Genomic DNA, 20,365 nt, shown 5'->3' with positions numbered 1-20,365 from the left:
CAAAATATAGTCTAGATTCTCACACTGGCAAATAAATGCATCAAGCTAGTTCCCTGCAAATTCTAATAGCACACAGATTTCTGTAAAATATTTTTTAATGTACTTAAAATTATAAAAACTTTTCTGAGATTAGAGGTAAACTGCTTTATTATATGAAATATCATTTTAGAACCATATCCTATTCCAATACATTAATGTTTTGCTTTTTAACAAAAGTTATTAACAAAATGTCCTACTTTCCCTTCAGTCATATTGTACTTTACTACAGGCAAATGAACTTCCATATATATATAAAACCTAAACTTCAACCTAGGATGAATATATCTTTTTGGGTGGATCACAGGAATGTGTTAAAGAAAATATAAGGCTTTGATAGTGAGTAAAGGATTCATGCTGCTTTGAATAAATACCGTCAGGAAAGTTACATTTAAAACCTTGAAGCTAAAACGAGATGATATATACCAAATGTAAATGCTGAGCAGCCATGAACTGCCACAAGAGTATTTTAAATATGTGGCCTTAAAGGTACATTAAGAAACCAATTATGAGATAAAAACAAACAAATAAACCTAATGTTAAGGGTAGAAATTCTATGAAACCCACAACAATCCCACTTTGAAACTGGGATTAGCAAAGGTTCAAGAAGAGAAGCAGAGTTGCTGAACCTCTTACCTGTTGATGTGCTCCTTCCACATAATACGTAGCTATAAGCACAGCAAGCAGCAGTAAACAAGACACCACAATGTTCTGACGATGCCATAATCTTAAAAACATATTTAAAAAAATAAAATATCTCAGTTTCATTTTCAAGTTTCAGCATTCTCAAGATAATTTCTTGTTGAAGCACTTAGGTTATTTAGCTCACCTACAGAATCAATTCTTTCTGTGATAAGCTCTTTTGTCCTTAAACACTATGGTCTCTTGGGGTACAGAAGGAGGTCAAGGGAAGATTCATGGATACAGAACTCAATTTCTTTCCCTTATCCAAATACTGGTCTTGTTTACACCAGACTTCTAATTGGGAGAAGCATCCTCTATAATAAAAGGCTAACTAACATGCAAATAGACTGAAAGGCAGAACAACCAAACAACTGGTCGCTATGACGTGCGCTGACCACCAGGGGGCGCGTGCGGAACATGGTGGGAGTTGGCAGTAGTCGGCAGAACACGGAACATGGCGGGCGTCAGCCACAGTAGGATGGTAGAGCAGGTAAGCAAGGGTGCCAGACCAAGGCAGGGCGCCGGTTGCTGTCATAGGGGCGAGCCTCTGGCGGTTACTGAAAATTCTTTGCTCCCATGTGCCATGGTCCTGCCCGGCACTTGCACCCACTGCCAGCACTAGAGCCACCGCTCGAACCCACTGCTGGTGCCCAACGCCAGCCCCAATTGCTTGGCAACATCAGCAGGTGTGAGCCGTGGCTGCCAGCTCCGATCGCCCCTCAGGGCTTCTCCACCTCCCCCTGCTCCTGAGGGGCAATCGGGGCAGCAGCCACCGCTCGCACCTGCTTATGTTGCGGAGCGATCGGGGCCAGTGCCAGCAGCGGGTGCGAGCAGGGCCAGTGTTGTCAGCGTGTGGGAGCGGTGGTGGTTGGAGCGTGTCTGCTGGCAGACAGGGGACCAGGGCCCTTGGCGGGAGGGGCCGGGCGGGGGTGTGGAGGATGGGCCGAGACCTGCCCCTGTGCCCACCACAACCTTGTGGCCCACAGTTCCTTTCAAGGTGCACAAATCTGTGCACTGGACCTCTAGTTATAAGGGAAAGAGTATTGGCCTTCAAGTCAGAAGACTTGGATCAGAGTCTCAAGTCCCTTAAATATTGCACTTTGAGTAAGACACTTAACCAATCTAATTCTGTTTCTCATTTTTAAAATAATAATAATCATATACTTGTTTTACCTTCTTTATGGAGTTGCTTTAAGGTTCAAATGAACTAAAAAACGTTATAAAATGTTTTATAAACTGTAAGTACAATAAAAATGTAGGATAATATTACAGATAATAACTTGGAAAGGCAAGCCAAAAAATGATAAGGCATGTGAAAGTTCAACTTGCTCTTTATGATCTGAAATAGGGCTTAGACGCACTAAATTTATAGATAGAATACATTTCCTTTCTCATTGGCTCAAACTATCAGTAACAGTGCCACGTATCCTGAACCTTGTCCTACTACAGAGTAAGTGTATCCAATGTACATAGGCCTTTCTTCTGAAGGTAAAGCCAGAAGAAGAAGAAAAATCTCCTTTTCAGGATTCTGCTTTGCATAAAACATTCAACATGAGACAGTGGTCAACTGTAAATAATCCAGTGAGCAAATAGCAGTATGTTCTCTTAACCTATTTTTCTTCAAACTATAGAAAGGAAAATAAACACGTTCCCATAACATTCTAAATTTAATTAATTCCCTTGTTACAGCAGGTGGCAAGGAGTAGGAGATTGCTGAAGATTTCTAAAATTACTAAGTAAGGTTTATGTAAAAGGCAATGGAAGACTCTTTACTTTGAGGTCCAGTCCTTCAAGATTACTAGGATTTCCAGAGAAAAATACTGCAAGGTAATGAGTGGCTGTCTCCACAGGACAATATTCTGCCTTTCTTCCCGCTCCCTCTTCTTCTTTTCATTCACTGAAGAGGGGTCTGAAAAACATGAGTGCAGAAATTAAACAAAATGCTCGCTTTTTCCAATCACTTTCAAAATTCATCCCACATTTGAAGGACTGCATATAAACCTCAAAAAAAACAACAACAATGTGGTTCACATTGTGACAATGGGCTGGGTGCTTCTGCTCTATGCAATTATTGTCAGGATACAAGTTTCTCTTTTGTACTGGAATACGAAATTATCCCACTTCTATGAAGAGCAATTTAGCATCACTTTATAGGCCTTGACCCATAATTACTATGAAGAGTAAAAAGTATATAATTAATCTTATATAAGATATATAAGAACCTTGCATTATTATATAGAATATCATTTTATTAACAAGGTAATAGATTTATTTCTATTTTATTCTAATGAAAATAATATTACTTAAACCTGTAGATATTCTCCCTCCAAACCACCATACTTTACCTGTGAAGTTTCCATTATATTGTTCCTTGTTCATTGCTACACGTCTCTGGTCACAATTTTTTCCATTCTCTGCCATTTCATAGATCAATAACTCTTGAGGAGCTAATAAAGCAAAATAAAATCCAGTGATACATGACATAATTTTGCTTTGCTCCTCTGACTAAATAAAACTGAATACAGAAGCCTGGGAGTAACACCACACATGCTATCTGAACAAGGTGCTTACTGTTTTTGTACTTGGGGTAAAGTTACATGAGATCATACCGGTGGGGCCCTAATCCAATAGTACTGGTTAATTTATAAGAGCATCATCCTGATATACCAAGGTTGTGGGTTCCATCCCCAGTCAGAGCACATAAAAGAATCTATAAATGAATGCATAAATAAGTAGAACACAGATTGGTATTTCTTTCTCTCTCAATAAAAAAATATAAAGAGGTGAAAAGACACCAGATACCTCTCTCTCTGCATGCACACAGAGGAAAGGCCATGTGAGTACACAAGAAAACAGCTGTCTATAAGCCAGAAAGGGAGGCCTCATCAGAAACCAACCCTGTCAGTACCTCAATTTTGGACCTCCAGACTCCAGAACTCTGGGAAAATAAACTTCTGTTGTTTAATTCAACTAGTCGATGGTATTCTGTTATGGTAGCCCTAGCAGACTAATACAATGCTGATTAGTACAAACAAGGGGAACCAGATCACAGGAGAGTCCTATTTTTCTTGGTAATATTAATAAATTGGTATTCTGGTTTGTGAATTTGGTTAGAATAATTCCATCCTCTGGAATCCATTGAGATATTTATTACTTCATATTTATAAGCTAAAAGCTGAGAATCAGACACTGAAATGTGGGATCTATACCTGGATCTGCTGGACTACACTTAACTGTGTAAGCCAGACTATCTTTTAATCAGGAAGCACCCTAAGTACTTTACTACATGTGTCTTCAAACGGCAACAGTGACTACAGGTTATGTTCATCTTACCCATTATCATTTCCATCATCATAAAAGGACCAATTTTATAGGGAAACAGGAAAACTTGGTTCCACAAAGCTGCCAATATGTCTTGGTTGATTTGAGGCCATAGCGGGGCAAGCAATCTTTGGACTAGGTACTTCATCTGTATTCCACATACCAGGACCGAATGCATTCTACCCTATTCTAATTCCATTCTCCTTCTCAACTGAAAGTAGTTTTATTTCTTGAAGCTAAAAAGAATCCTATCACCATCACGTACATACTAGCTGCATGACTTGGGGAAGTAGTTTAAGCCTTTGCATTTGACTTCATTTATAAAATGTTCATGTCATTCTTAAATGGTGTGTGTGTGTGTGTGTGTGTGTGTGTGTGTGTGTATGTGTGTATGTTTTGATTTGGGGGACTCTGAGTAATTTAGTTATCTACTTCCAGAGAAATTATATATAATTGTCCTGCACAGTGAATGGCACATACCAGGCACTTAATGTGAGTTTATCCACATTCTTTTAATGAATGTCACAGTTTTCCATATTTCTACACCGTACATGAGCCACACATAACTGGTTTCCACAGAAGCATCCACAGAATCAGAAAAATCTTAGTTTGTTACGTTGGATAACAAAAATGAATTATTTAGCATCAATTCAAACATTTTGAAAAGTACTAAAAGGACAATTTGTTAAAAAATTATTATGGGGTAAAAGGGCTCTAGCCTATCTATGTAGCTAGGGTAAGATGAAGCAATCATTTTCAAGGAGAGCCACTTTTCACAGCTGAATGCAATAGCATTCACTTTGGAAATCTGAAAAAACAATTATCAGTCAGACTCCTGTATGTGGGAATAAATCCAAAGTATTCCTAGCCTGTTTAAAGGATTGAAATACCCTCAAACAGGAATCTAGCATATCTTCCTGATATCAATGGAGTTTACTTTGCACTGACAGTGTTATAATATTAATTTTAATGGCTTGTCCTGAGATTAAGTTGTTGAAATAAACTCTATAGGTCTGTGGATGTGAAGAGAAGACAGAAATAGGAAAGAAGCATAACTCAAACATTAAATATCGTTTTCATTGTGAAGATATATCTAGATAAAAGAAATGCTTTAAAAGGCTATAACTTGCAGATTTTAAACACAGCTGAAGCATTCAAAAGAAAAGGTTGATATTAAAATATGCATGGGGGGTTTGTTTGTTTCTGGAAGAAATCCTTAGAAAATAGTGCTAAAATCAGCTCACAAAGGTTCTTTGTAGGCTGTATGTCCAGTGCTAAGACTATAATACTCCATTCATTTTAAACATTAGCAACATTTGTAATGCAAAAACAATGTGAAACTAAATTACTGAGTTCCTCAAAGCAACACAAAAACCATTTAAAAGTAAAATGAAAACAGCAACTCCCCCAGTAATATAAGAATTACTGGAGAATTTAACAAGACGAAAAGGAAAAGCAAATAAGATGAGTGAAACTCCTGATTCTGATTTTCTGGGTCAGTGTTCTAAAATAAAATGAACATACTTCCTCTTAAGAAAATAATCTATCCAAATGACTCTATTTTCTCACAAGCATATTAAGGTAGCTTTCTCAATAAAACACAGTTTTTCATAAAAGGCAGCCAACTTGAATATTATACCTTTCTTGCTTTCCGAAGTGTGTATCCTTAACTGGCTTATTTAGTACATTCAGTCACAGACTACTCCAAAATAAGCTGTAGATTTCCTTAAAACTATTAAGATTAAGAAATTGCAATTTATTCTTGGAAACTTAACAAATAATCTAGGTGAAGAGTAATATATCTTGACTAGTGAGGCTTTGATAGAGCATGCCACCTGTGCAGGGATATAAAGCCAAAGATAATTCAATCACCCTGCACAACATCAGAGTGACTATCAGATCATCTAACTCTGAGAGCCAGATTGTATCTAGCACATGGTTGTTACAGTTTAAGAATGTGTTCTTGGGAAAATTCATTATTTGAAGGAGAATATATGAAAACAATTCTTTGAATCTTTTTGAACTTTCAGATGTCTTGGAGAATTCGGCAAATTAAAACTCCAAGTTAGGATATAATTTAAAAGCATTCAAAGTCTAAATAAATCGTATACATTTCTGGCCTAGACTGTTGCTCAACTTAATTTGTGAAGTGAAGTGTAAAATACATTAAACTCATCACAGTCTTCTACTTGTTGAAAACGGCCACTGCTCCAGATCTAATTTTTAACTAGATAAAATTTTAAGTAAAAACCCAAATTTTTAAAAGATACAACCTGGAAGACATTTTAGAGATTCCATTTTTGAGAGTCCGATAGATTTAGGGGAAGGTTTCTTCACCTCTCACCTTCAATATGTAAAATATAATTTTGTGTTCCTTTGTGTAAAAACATATTTTATTTTCATGGGGGGAAAAATAACTTGTAAAAGTACCGCTTGAAAAATCCCATTTCTCATTTTCTCTCAGTATACTTCTAAATGTTCATTCAGTTATTCATAACCAATGCAAGCTAAGCAAAAACACTGTCACTAAAGAAATGGGAGAGGAGTAAGAGTAAGGTCAAGAATTAGAATTTGACATAAAATAGCCAATTTACCAGGTGTACCGGTTAATAATTCGGATTTTTTTCAATAGATGGAGTTACACATATGTTGATATATATGCGATTTGATATGTATGCTATTTTGTTGTATTGACAGCAAGCTTCAAAACTTCATATGTCAAATTTTCTGAAGGTGTTAACATCATAGATATTTTTATGCTTAAAAATGTCGAATTTCGTGCCCAAAACAGAGCATTTGCGGAAAGTTTTAATTCATTACTTTATTTTGAAGAAAAGTGCTGCTGAAAGTTATCGTATACTTCGGGAACTTAAAGTGAACATGCTCCATCTCAAGATACTTGTGAACGCTGGTTTAAATGCTTTAAAAGTTATGATTTTGATGGGAAAGACAAAGAACGTCCAGGTCAACCAAAAAAGTTTGAAGACCAACAATTACAAACATTATTGGATGAAGATACATGTCAAACTCAAAAACAACTTGCAGGAAGATTAAACGTTGCTCAGCAAACAATTTCCAATTGTTTACAAGCAATGGGAAAGATTTTAAAGGAAGGAAAATGGGTGCCACATCAACTGAACGAAAGACAAATGGAAAACCGAAAAGTAATCAGTAAAATGTTGCTTCAATGGCACGAAAGAAAGTCTTTTTTGCATGGAATTGTGACTGGCGATGAAAAGTGGATTTATTTTGAGAATTGCAAACGCACAAAATCATGGGTTGATCCAGGCCAAATCGCTTCGGAAAGAAGACAATGCTCTGCGTTTGGTGGGATCAGGAAGGTATGGTGTATTATGAGCTTCTAAAACGAGGTGAAACCGTTAATACTGATTACTACCGACAACAAATAATCAATTTGAACCACGCTTTGATCGTTAAATGACCAGAATGGGCCAGAAGACACAGCAAAGTAATTTTGCTTCAAGATAACGCACCATCACACACTTCAAAACCAGTTAAAGACATGTTAAAAGATCTTGCCTGGGAAGTACTAACCCACCCACTGTATTCACCAGACCTTGCTCCTTCAGATTAGCACTTGTTCCGATTGATGGCACACGCACTTTCTGAGCAGCACTTCAAAACGTACAAAGAAGTGCAAAATTGGGTCTCTGAATGGTTTGCCTCAAAACAAGAAAAGTTCTATTGGGACGGTATCCACAAATTACCTGAAAGATGAGGGAAATGTGTAGCTAGCGATAGACATTACTTTGAATAAAACACTCTTGATGTTTCTCTTGAAATTATCATGTTTTCTTTGATTACAAATCCGCATTATTAACCAGTACATCTAGTAGAATTAATAGTAAGCAATAAATGAGGAGTTTACTACCAAATCTAAAGCTAGAGAAAAATAATTCTAAAGAATATTCTATAAGAAGAAAACAATGGTCCCCCCAAATTGGCTGAGATATAAGAAATGTAAAAAAAAAGAAGAAAAAAAAGGTAAATATGAAAAAAAATAAAAACAAATACTGTATAAAATAAAAAGAGTATCTAATTTGTGCTAATATTTTTTTAAAAAAGTGAAATTTGGACAATAGTATAGAAATCAGGAAGAGAAAGATTACAGTTAAAGTTTTCTAAAGTTGGGGAGCATCAAAAGGATACTTGACAAAAACAAGTCCAAATAGACCATATATGCCAATAATAAAAACAAACATAAACAGATTAAATTTGTCACTTAAAAAATATCCCAGCCCGGCCAGTGTTGCTCAAAGGTTGAGTGTCTACCTATGAATCAGGAAATCACAGTTCAATTCCTAGTCAGGGCACATGCCTGGGTTGTGGGCTCTATTCCCACAACCCAGGTGATGTGCAGAAGGCAGCTGATCAATGATTCGCTCTCATCATTGATGTTTCTATCTCTCTCCCTGTCCCACCCTCTCTGAAATAAAGAAAAACATATTTAAAAATAAATAAATAAAGATTGCAAGTTGTTTTTTTAATCCTCACCGGAGGATATGTTTTTACTGATTTTTATTTATCTATTTAAAAATAAATAAATAAAAAAGATGACAAGTTGTATTTTTTAATACTCACCTGAAGATATACGTATGTATGTATGTATTTATTTTATCCATTATATTTTGCTGTATAACAACTTAGCTCCAAAATTTTGTGGTTTAAAGGAATCATGTAATATTTCTCATGATTCTGTGAATTAGGATGAGCAGTTTGGTCTGAGCTAGCTTGGCTTTGCAGCTAGACAGGTTTCAGCTGGGATGCCTTGTCTTTGCTCCACATGGTCCCCTTTGCTTCATTAGATTAACCTGGGCTTTTTGCACAAGGGCGGAAAGTTCCAAAGAGCAGTCAGAGAAGACAGGTCCCAACGTGCAAGTGTTTTTCAAGTCTGTGCTATATAGCTGACTTTAGCTGAAGCTAATCTGCCATCTACATAAGAACTCTGGGCTATGTCTCTGGGAACCAGAAGCCCTTGGTTATCTGTCTCTTAACCAACTCTGACGCCAGCGCCTCTTGGCACCTGGTGGTTCCCCTTCCTTTAGCTTAAACACATTCCTTTCCTGCAGGTAGACTCACTACTTTTAGCTAGAAAACACAGAGTCTGGGAGGTGGAAGGCACGGAGGATATCCATGTCATCTTGCTGCCACCCAAGATGCCATTGGTATGTAAGTTCTTTCAATAAACTCTTAATGTAATGATGGAGTTATCAGCCTCTTTCTCTGGTCTTTCTGGCGGAGAAATTTTATGTAGCAAAGCAAGCCTTGGCCAAAGCAAGCCTCATAGCCAAATACAGAGTCGAGGGGTTGAATAACAGACTAGAAGTAAAATCATCTTGCAAAGGGGTAAGCATACAGTGAGAAGAATTTGTGATGATTTTGCAATCTAACACTCAATTTTACAATCCATCACTGCATTCTTTACATGCATTCCTTGGCAAAAGTTAGGAAGAATAACAATAGCAACGTGTGAAAAATAACTTGTAGAGCTGAATATTGGCATACTCTCGCTAGCAATTTTATACCTAGGTATATAGCCAATAGAACCTCTTGCACATGTGAAATATCACATGTACAATGATATTTTTAGCAACACTGTCTTAAAAGCAAAAGTTATAAATAATTCAAATGTCCATTGCAAGGAAAACTGATAAATTGGGCTAATGTTACATAATGAAATATTATACAGCAGTGAAAATAAATTTTTCATTTACTCATTTATCAAATATATACTGTGTGCCAGGCATAGTTTAAGATACCAGAAACAGCAGTGAACAGAAAAAAGTCAAACATATCAGATAGCGATAAGTGTTATAGTGAAAAATTAAAAAGTTTGATATGTGTTCAAACGTATGTGTGTGTGTGTACCATTTTTAACAAGGTGGATAAAGAAGCTTTCTCTGAGAATTTGACATTAGAGAAGAGCCATAAAAAATATGGGGAAGATCACTGTAGGGAAAGAGAAAAAGAAGCACAAAGACTTTGAGGTAGGAGTCTACTGGTAAGTTTCACTTACCAATAGGTATGAAAGTTACTGATAAGTTAAAATATTTAAATTTCTAAAAATTAGTTTTGTAGCCTGCTGGTGTGCTAAGTGATTGAGCATCGACCTAAGAACCAGGAGGTCACAGTTCAATTCCTGGTCAGGACACATGCCTGGGACCTGCAGGAGGCAGCTGATTAATGATTCTCTCTCATCATTGAAGTTTCTATCTCTCACTCCCTCACCCTTCCTCTCTGAAATCAATAAAAAAACGTATTTTTTAAAATTGGTATAGCAGATAGAGATACTAATGATATCTATTGATTATCCTATCTAACAAAAGAGTAATATGCAAATTGACCATCACTCCAACACACAAGATGGCTGTCCCTATGTGGACACAAGGCGGCCGCCACAAGATGGCCAGCAGGGGAGGGCAGTTGGGAGGGACCAGGTCTGCAAGGGAGGGCAGTTGGGGGTGATCAGGCCTGCAGGGGAGAGCAGTTAGGGGTGACCAGGCCGGCAGAGGAGGGAAGTTGGGGGCGACCAGACCTGCAGGGAAGGGAAGTTGGGAGGCACCCAGGCCTACAGGGGAGAGCAGTTGGGGGTGACCAGGCCTGCAGGGAAGGGCAGTTAGGGGTGACCAGGCCTGCAGGGGAGGGCAGTTAGGGGTGACCAGGCCTGCAGGGGAGGGCAGTTAGGGATGACCAGGCCTGCAGGGTATGGCAGTTAGGGGCAAACAGGCTGGCAGGGGAGTGGTTAGGGGGTGATCATGCTGGCAGGCAAAAGTGGTTAGGGGCAATCAGGAAGGCAGGCAGGTGAGCAGTTGTGAGCCAGCAGTCCTGGATTGTGGGAGGGATGTCCGACTGCCCGTTTATGGATCGGGCCTAAACGGGCAGTCGGACATCCCTCGAGGGGTCCTAGATTGGAGAGAGTGCAGGCTGGGCTGAGGGACACACCCACCCCGTGCACGAATTTTGTGCACCGGGCCTCTAGTCTATATATATATAAAAGGTTGTACCTGTCCATCCGACCGGTAGCTATGACGCGCACTGATGCTCAACACAGGAGCTGCCATGACACACACTGGCCATTTAAAAATAAACGGCACCATGGACCTGGTACTGACAAACCAATACTCAGCTTCCCCCAAGTGTGACACAGGCCCCACCACCACCACGGAGCGACACCCCACCAAATCGCAGCCAACGCTGCCAAGACCCCATGGTGCAAAATGTGCCCCACAGCCCAGCCCAGCCTGGAAACAGTCGCTGTGGGCACTGGGTAATGATGTCATGTAGCAACGCCCGGCTTCCTCTCTCTAGTGACTAACCTCCTTGGAGTTTCGTCAGCCCAGGAACCCGACTTGCTTTATAGCCAGGTGCAAACATTTTACAATTTAACCAAATGTTTGTGAAGTCTTTTCACGTGCCTCATTTCATTAGATCCTCATAGAAGTCCTGGAGTAGGTAAATAGGAGACTTGGTAGAATCCTATTTTCTTTTCATCAGCCAGAAAACGGAGATTTAGAAAGTTTAGAAACTTGACCCAACTGAAAAGAAATGGTGGAACTTGGAAAATGACTTCAGAGGAGATTAAAAACGGCGGCAGAGTAGGATGCTGCTGCACGGACATGCTCCCAGGAACAAGCTGGAATTACAACTGAACTACAGAAAGGCTTCCTGAATAATCAACGGAAAACTCACAGGAGAGAACCCTGATACCTAAGGACTGAAGGTGGAGACCACATAGAGACTGGTAGGAGGGGTGGAGGCACGAAAGGGCTGGCCGGGCACCCACAGATGGTAACTGAAGTCCCAGAGAGATATCTCAGCTGTGTGTGTGTGTGTGGGGGGGGGGGGGGAGGGTGCCACTGAAAACTCTGGGATCTAATCCTGAAGCTGGGTTCTCCAGCAGAGAGCACCAAACTGAGGAGGGTACCCACATAACATCTAGCTGTGAAAAACAGTGGAGTGCTGTCTGCCAGGGAGTGGCAGTTGAAAGTTTGAGCACCCCCCTGAAGGGCCAACACACAAAAATTCCCTGTGGAGCCTTACACCTGGTGCACTGGCAGAGGGAGGGTGAAGTGGACTAGAGCTCTGAGAGCAGAACCCAGGACTGGGGACTCAGGGGATAGAGCTCAGAAGGCAGACACCCTAAGTTTCCTGGGCTGAGTCATTCCCTCACACAGCTGAGGACATCTTTCCCACATAGACATCTGCCTTGCCTGGGGGAAAAAGACAGTCTATACAACCTATTGGAAAACACCTTGCCCTGAGGCCACTTAAGAGATTAAAAGTAACAATTAGCCTCCGGGCAGAAGCAACTGCCCCACCCTGTTGAAAAAAACTCTCACCACACCTGAGGACGATTGCCTGGGGGCAATTCAAGTCAGAATCCTATTAGTCTGTAGTCTGGAGGCTTCGAGTCTTTGCCTGACCCAATTAGTCAGAAACAGCTTTTAACACTGTCCTGCACTAAAGATCGAGAGGTGTAGAGGATCTACCTAATACATAGTCACAAACCCAAACAGACAATCAAAATGAGGAGACAAAGAAACAACCCCCATATGAAAGAACTAGAGAATTCCCCAGAAGAAGAGATAAATGAAGCAGATATAAGAATTTTATCTGAAACAGAGTTCAGAGTAATGCTGTTAAAAATGCTCAACAGTATGAAAAAAATATAGTAAGTATGAAAAAAGAACAGTCTGAGATAAAGAATGACATAGCACAAATAAAGAACACATTGGAAGGAATACACAGCAGATTAGGGGAAGCTGAGGATAGAATCAGTGAATTAGAAGACAGAGTTGAAAATATCACTCAGAGAACCAAAAAGAAAAAACAATTAAAAAACAGGAGGACAGCTTAAGGGAGCTGTGGGACAAGGTGAAACGTTACAATATTAGAATAGTAGGTGTGCCAGAAGAGGGAGAAAGTAGAGAAGGTGTTTGAAGAAATAATGGTAGAAAACTTCCCTAACCTGGTAAAGGAAAAAGTCACACAAGTTCAGGAGGCACAGAGAACCCCAAACAAGAAGAACCCAAACAGACCCACACCAAGACACATCATAATTTAAATGCCAAAAATTAAAGACAAAGAGAGAATCTTAAAGAGAGCAAGAGAAAAGAAAACTGTTACCTACAAAGGAGTTCCCATAAGGCTGACACCTACCTGATTTCTCATCAGAAACTCTACAGGCCAGAAGAGAATGGCATGAAGTCTCAAGGTAATGGCAAGCAAGGATCTGAGAACAAGATTACTATATCCAGCAAGGCTATCATTCAAAATAGACAGTCAAATAGAGCTTCCCAGACAAAAAAAAAGGCTAAAGGAGTTCATCACCACCAACCCAGCGTTACAAGAAATGCTAAAGGGATTGCTGTAAGGGATTGCTAAGAAGAAACAGAAAGAGAAACCTAGCCATACAGAATTAAAATAGTTCAATAACGACCCTAAATGTAAATGGATTAACTGTTCCAATCAAAAGGTGTAGGGTAGTTGAATGGATACAAAAACATGACCCAACTATATGCTGTCTACTAGAGACCCATCTCAAAACAAAAGACACACACAGGATGAAAGTGAAGGAATGGAAAAAAATTTTCCATGCAAATTGGAAAAAAAAAGCTGGAGTAGCAATACTCATATCCAACAAATAGACTTTAAAAGCATCATGCTAATCGAAATAATCCAGTCAGAGAAAGATAAATATCATATGATCTCACTCATTTGTGTTATATAATGAACAACATAAACTGATGAAAAATAGAGCCAGAGGGAAAAATATATATATATATTAGAATATAATAGAAGTAATCCTGTTATTTGCAGATTTTTAATATTTCCTACAACTTTTGTGATATCCTACTATGTTAGTACAGTTTTGGTAATATTATTATACTTAAAATCCTTTTATTCTTATAATATTAATATTTATTGCATGTAATATTATATGTAAGATAATTTTTCTTGAATTGGTGTTTATTGCAACATTATCATATTTAAGTTTTTCTTGAGATATTAATGTTTATTGCATGTAACATTATTATATTTAAGATCATTTTTCTTGCCCTGACTGGTTTGGCTCAGTGGATAGAGCATCAGTCTGCGGACTGAAGGGTCCCAGGTTCGATTCCAGTCAAGGGCATGTGCCTTGGTTGCGGGCACGTCCCCAGTAGGGGGTGTGCAGGAGGCAGCTGATCTATGTTTCTCTCCCATCGATGTTTCTGACTATCTATCCCTCTCCCTTCCTCTCTGTAAAAAAAATCAATAAAATATAATTTTAAAAAGAAAAGATAATTTTTCTTGAAATATTAAGGTTTGTTGCATGTAACATTATTATATTTAAAATAGTTTTTCTTGAAATAAAAAAAAACACTGAAAAAAAGAATGAAAATGACTTCAGGTTTTCTCACTGCACAGAATATAGTCAAACACTGCTAGAGTTAAATATTTTACCCTTTGTTCTCCCTGTGTGATCTACAATAATAATCTGCTTTGTGTTGATATTTACTCTGTGTTGCTGACAATGACCTGAAAGAGAAGTTGAGGTGCTTCACTGGGCTGGAAAATCAGAAAACAGGTCTAATTAAGCAAGTTTATCTACATGTATAAAAGGCTAAGTTGACTCTTGCATGCGTGATACATATAAAGCTCTCGTTGGCACCAATCGCTCGCGTATGTTTCGATCTGTCATTGTCAATCGTGAATTTGGTTGACACTTCTATTATAGAGAAAGGGCAAATAATTAAATATTTCTTCTAATTATTTTCCTTTCAATGTGCACGAATCCGTGCACCAGGACACTAGTTTAATATAAATTAAATAATATTCCTCTGCACACAGAAGCAGTGCTAAAATCTCCTACTCAGTAGATCTTTAAAACTTAAAAGGGGCAGGAGAACCTTGTATACTCTCTTGATTACATGGCTTTTGCAATGTGGAGACTTGAAAGTTTCTGGAAGAAAACAGACCCAACAATAAGTGAAGAAGTGGCTAGTCAGATCAACCAATTCAACTTTATTTGTCTTTATTCTGTCTTCTTCTAGACCACAGAGCAAGCAGCATTTGACAGAGCTGAACATTTCTTAAAAGAATTCTGAATAGCCCTGGCCGGGTGACTCAGTTGGTTGGAGGGTTGTCCTACCAAAAGGTTGCAGGTTCAATCCCCAGTCAGGGCACATACAGAAATCAGCCAATGAGTGCATGAATGGGTAGAACAACGTTAATGTTTCTCCCTCTCTAAAATAAAATTTAAAAATGTTTTATTACACTGTGTTTATTCTTTCACTTCTGTATTTATGTTTTTCTCTATCAGGCACCTGACTAAAGTATCTGTTTGTCTTTGTTTCCCACTGTTTTTCCCCAGAACCTGGGACACAAAGTATTTTGTTCACTGATTGGATGAATGAACAGATATGGCAACAGATATCACTGCAACATGATCTTTCCATGCAAAGAAAGTAAGTGCTGGAAGACATTCTTAAATATCAAATCCCCAAATTTCAATTCTCAAATTCCATGTTATGGCTTACACAGATAATGTGGCGAAAGGGAAAAATTCTCCCTTCCCTCCTCTGGTTCTTCTTAGCTGACTGAATAATCAAATTAACACTAGACAGACTTACAAGAGAAAAATCAAATTTAATTTCATGGGCATGGAAAGCCCATATACATCAGAGAGTTCGAGTCCCCGCATACATAAAAGGTTCGGAGACAGAAAGGGAAAATGAGGTATATATGAAATTCTGAGCTTAAGATGAGGTAAGTAAGGCATCTTGGGGCTTGAGTGTCACCTGCAAGATGGTTACAGCAGATATTCAGTAATTGGTAGTTTGCCCTGCCATATACATAGGTCAAAAGAGGTTATTTCTGATAATCTCCTATTATGGGCAAGGCCTCTAATTCAAATACTTCTAGGTAGTTAAGTGGGACAAGGTGGCAGAAGTTTCTCGATCCTGCAGGGTCTCAGTTACCTTTAGCTGAAAATAATCTGCATACCACAAAGGCACACCTTGGGGTGACTCATTCTGAATCCGTACAATGTAAACTGTTAACAATAATACAAAAAGGTTCAGAAAATGACCTACAAGAATGCCTCATTTTGTTAAGAATCCCACGTTGTAAAACATTCACAAAATGAAATTGTGTATATAAATACATTTATTTACTGACAGTTCATTAATAATAAGCAAACAATAATCAAGTAGGCAGCAACCTAAGGACCTGCTTTCAGAAGAGGGTTGGGAAAGAGTTCTTAGCAACTGCTCAGTAGGCTACATGATGATGACGCTGATGATAATAATCATGGGTAACTAAATGCCAGGCACTATTCTAAATGCTTTACTTAAATCTATTTATCTAACCGTAACAAGAAAGATACTGACTACACTGTCAAGGAGGAAATTGAGATTGCAAGAGGCTAAGTAACTAGCCCAAGGGTTGCACAGTAGTAGAGCTGGAATTTGAACCAAGGCAATTTAGCTTCATAGCCTTGACTCTTATCACTATCCACCCGGTCTTTTTAGAAAAATTTATAAAGACCAAGGTTATTATTATTAATGAACTTGAACAACAGGAGAAAATACCGCAAAGGTATGTATTTCTGGAATACTACTGACAAATTCCATAGCAATTATAGTTACACCAGCTGATACAGGATTACTCAATAGGTTGCTCTTGCTTAACTTAAAAATGCCTTAAGCTTTAAGCATCATCTTTTATCTAACACAGAAAAGTATAACCTATTCAAAGTTCCAAAACCTTCAAGAGGCATATTTTTAGTACATAGGCTGATGCTCTATCCACTGAGCCAAACCAGTTAGGTCAAGAGGCATATTTTTAAATGAGTTTAAATAAGGGTTTACATAACACATAATATCAATTCAGCACACTCTACACAAAGTTGCTTTCCCAGACAAAATAAGGAGTTTCTTCCAGCAATAAACTCCTTAAAAGTTTACTTCCAAAAATATGCAAGTTTCTGTGGAAACAGATTTTTAATTAACACAACAACAAAGTTATCAATTCAATTCATTCAGTTTGTTTGTGTGTCTAATTTGGAGTTTAAGCGAAACCAACAAAGAGCATGTGGGCAAAAAACAGCAGTGATAATAAGTTCCTGGCCCTACAATCTCCAAGAAAGGGGAGAGACTAAACAGGTTTTGTGCAATCAATGGAAGCAAAAAGAGTTTCCAACAAGACAAAGAATTAACTCTTCTACAGTGGCTATTTATCCAGAAGAAATAATTACAGAAATGACTCCACAGATTAAGAAATCATCTATACTAATAAAAGAGTAATATGCTAATTAGACCAGGAGACCTTCTGAAGACCTTCCGGATGTATTCTGGACAAAGCCATGGTGGCGGGGCTGAGGCAGAAGCGGTTAGGGGTGATCAGGCCGGTGGGGGTGGGGTGGGGGAAGAGCAGTTGGGGGCGATCAGGCCAGCGGGGGGGGGGGGGCAGTTGGGGGTGAGCAGGCTGGCGGGAGGGGGGAAGTTGGGGGCGAGCAGGCCAGAGGGGTTGGGGCATTGGGGAGGAGCAGGCCGGCGGGGGGTGGCGGGGTGGCAGTTGGGGGCAATCAGTTCAGCAGGGGCAGGCAGTTAGGGGTGATTAGGCCAGAAAGCGGGGGGGCAGTTGGGGTTGATCAGGCTGGCAGGCAGAGTGGTTAGGGGCGATCAGGCAGGTAGGCAGGTGAGCGGTTAGGAGCCAGCAGTCCCGGATTGTGAGAGGGATGTCCGACTGCCGGCAGTTGGACATCCCCCGAGGGGTCCCAGATTGGAGAAGGTGCTGGCCAGGCTGAGAGACCCCCCCTCTCCCCCGTGCACAAATTTTGTGCACCGGGCTACTAGTCTATATATATATATAAAAGGCTAATATGCAAATGTCCCTTTGGGAGTTCAACCGGGAGACCTGGAGTTTGATCCCTTGCTATGACATGCTCTGACCACCAGTGGATGGCGCAGAATGAAGGAAGGCCCCAGCCGGCAGCCAGGGAAGGGAGGCCCCAGCTGGCACGTGGCAGCCTGGGAAGGAAGGCCCTGGCTGGCAGCCGGAAGGCCCCAATTGTCTCTGGCCAGGCCTAGGGACCCTACTCGTGCACAGGTTTCATGCACCAGGCCTCTAGTATAACAGAATGATGAAATTACAAACAGCTTAGAGAAATGTTTTTAGGAGGAGCAAAGTAATTAATACAGCTTCTCATACGTATTAGCAACATTCAGTGAGTGAGACATATGTTACAAAGATCCTCTGTCTTTTCCACTTGCCAGAAAGAAGACACCTTGATACCTGATACTAACAAAGCATGAACTCAGAATAACTGTTCTGAAGAACAGAACTAATTTTCTTTCCTTATAACATTCCACTGCAAATCTTGCCAACCACAGTGTTTTTGTTTTCATGGAATTTACAAGACTAAAGGGGGAATGAGGGATGTGTACACACATATCTCTTTACTACATAAGATAAATCATTTTCATGCAAACCAGGAAATACTACCAAACCATATAAAGATGCCTAGAGACAACCTGAGCAGAACAGAAAGAACCCTTGGGATCTCATTTCCAGTTCAGGTTCTGGCACTATCTAAGCCATAGGACCTCAGGCGAGCCAATACTGACTGTTTCTGGGCCTCAATTTTCTCCTATTAAACGAGAAAAATCTAACTATATGTTCACAGAGATTGCTTCTACTTCTAAATACTGCATTCAGTAGGTATTTAATTATATATATAAGCACCAAAAACCTCAGCTTCCTCTGCACTTGTAAATTCTTAAGTAATAAATACATGATGACCAAAGAAGATCAGACTTAGACTCTCAAATACAAAGCTATACTCATTTTCCGGTCACCTACTTATTAATTAAGGTGACTAACTCAATGGATTACAGTATCTAATTATTCCTGGCTAGCTTTTATTGTGTTCAAAAGTAGGGCAAAGATCACCTCAGAGAAATGTATGATAATATTTTCTGATAAATACTACACAACGTAATACACCAAATTTTGAAAAGATGCAAAGGAACAGTATTCTGCACTAGACATGTCCAGATTTCAGAGTAAAAGGTCAATATCACCATATTTTCACGTACATAGTGATTTCACATTTACTATCTCAATCATTGTGACATTCCTATGAAATAAAATGAGCAGCACTTTTACCAACCAGCTCAGAAAGTTAGGTAATCTGTCAACTTTCACTCCATAAACGTTGGAGCCCAGACTTCAATCCAGGTCTTTCACTTAAAGTTTAATGATGTTTTACAATTCTAAAAAGTGATTATTCAAGCCAAAGGCAGGCAGAAGATGGAAAGTGAGAAAATTTGGGTAATCAGTTCCTTGATAACTGAATTGAACAAAAAGAATATGAGACCAGCCCTGGCCGGTTGGTTGGAGCATCCTCCTGAACACCCATACACAGGTTTTGGGCTCCATGTCCCGTCGGGGTATGTATGGGGAGGCAACTGAAGTTTCTCTATCACATCCGATGTTTCTCTCTCTCTCTCTCTCTCTCTCTCAGTTACTCTAAAATCAATAAAATGAAAAAATTTACCAATGAATATAAGATCAGTGTTTGCTAGTTATAAAGTCAATACTAGCTATTAAAACTAATGATAACCTCTAATTTATATAATTCCACATCTCAACAACCTTGTCACCTCGTTTCAGACAAGTGTGAAAAAATTTTCTAAATAAAAAATAAGAACAAGATATACATTAAACAACACGTCTGAATTTTGTTTAAAAGCGTATGCTTCTAAACAGCTTGGTCATCAGCAGGGAAGATCTCCATTTACTCCATTCTAAAGTCCTAGAAACCAGGGAAGGAAGAAGAGATGGGTACTCTACAGAAGCTTAGAACGGCTTGCAAATCAGTGGCGCTCAAGGCGGGAGTCCAGTGTGTGGATTCAGTGTACCGGTGGCCAACCGTGGAGAGGTGTCCCAGATAACCTGGCTACCGCCAGACAGACATCCAGAGTCAGGAGCACCAGAAAACACTGCTTGAAGTCGAAATCACGGTGCCCCGGGTCTGCACGGCGTAAGTGGGAGAGCTCCGGCAGAAGCTGAGCTCTGAGGAAAGTCTCGGGCTTTCGTCCCCAATTCCCCGGACTCGTTTACCTACCCGCTCTGACCCCGGCTTCTCCGGATCTCCGGATCTCAGGATCCTATAAGCGGCACCTGACCGACTCTCACACCCGCCGCTGGGCTCCGGCAAAACCGGAACTCGGTCACGCCACTTCCGGTCCGTGTTCCCCCGGGAGACCGTCTCCCGAAGAGAAACGTTCCCACCTCCTTTCGGCAACCTCGGCTG

The 20,365-nt window shown here is 39.7% G+C and overlaps 1 protein-coding gene across 1 annotated transcript in view; it reads right to left on the bottom strand.

Moving 5' to 3' along the window:
• VMP1 (vacuole membrane protein 1) overlaps positions 1-20,310 on the bottom strand; it is a 108,391-nt gene extending 88,081 nt beyond the window's left edge. Inside the window, exons 1-4 of the mRNA XM_079798428.1 lie at positions 20,177-20,310; positions 3,066-3,167; positions 2,494-2,629; positions 673-763 (exon numbers count right to left, since the gene is read on the bottom strand). Of these exons, the coding sequence (XP_079654554.1) occupies positions 673-763; positions 2,494-2,629; positions 3,066-3,141 (303 nt within the window). The 5' untranslated portion in view covers positions 3,142-3,167; positions 20,177-20,310. The remainder of the gene's footprint in view (positions 1-672; positions 764-2,493; positions 2,630-3,065; positions 3,168-20,176) is intronic.
• Positions 20,311-20,365: the final 55 nt, after the last annotated feature.

This window comes from Cnephaeus nilssonii (genome assembly GCF_951640355.1).
Source record: "Cnephaeus nilssonii genome assembly, chromosome: 19".
Taxonomy (NCBI): Eukaryota; Metazoa; Chordata; class Mammalia; order Chiroptera; family Vespertilionidae; genus Cnephaeus; species Cnephaeus nilssonii.
The sequence above is the reverse complement of the archived record's forward strand: the minus strand, read 5'-3'. Positions and strand labels throughout refer to the sequence as shown.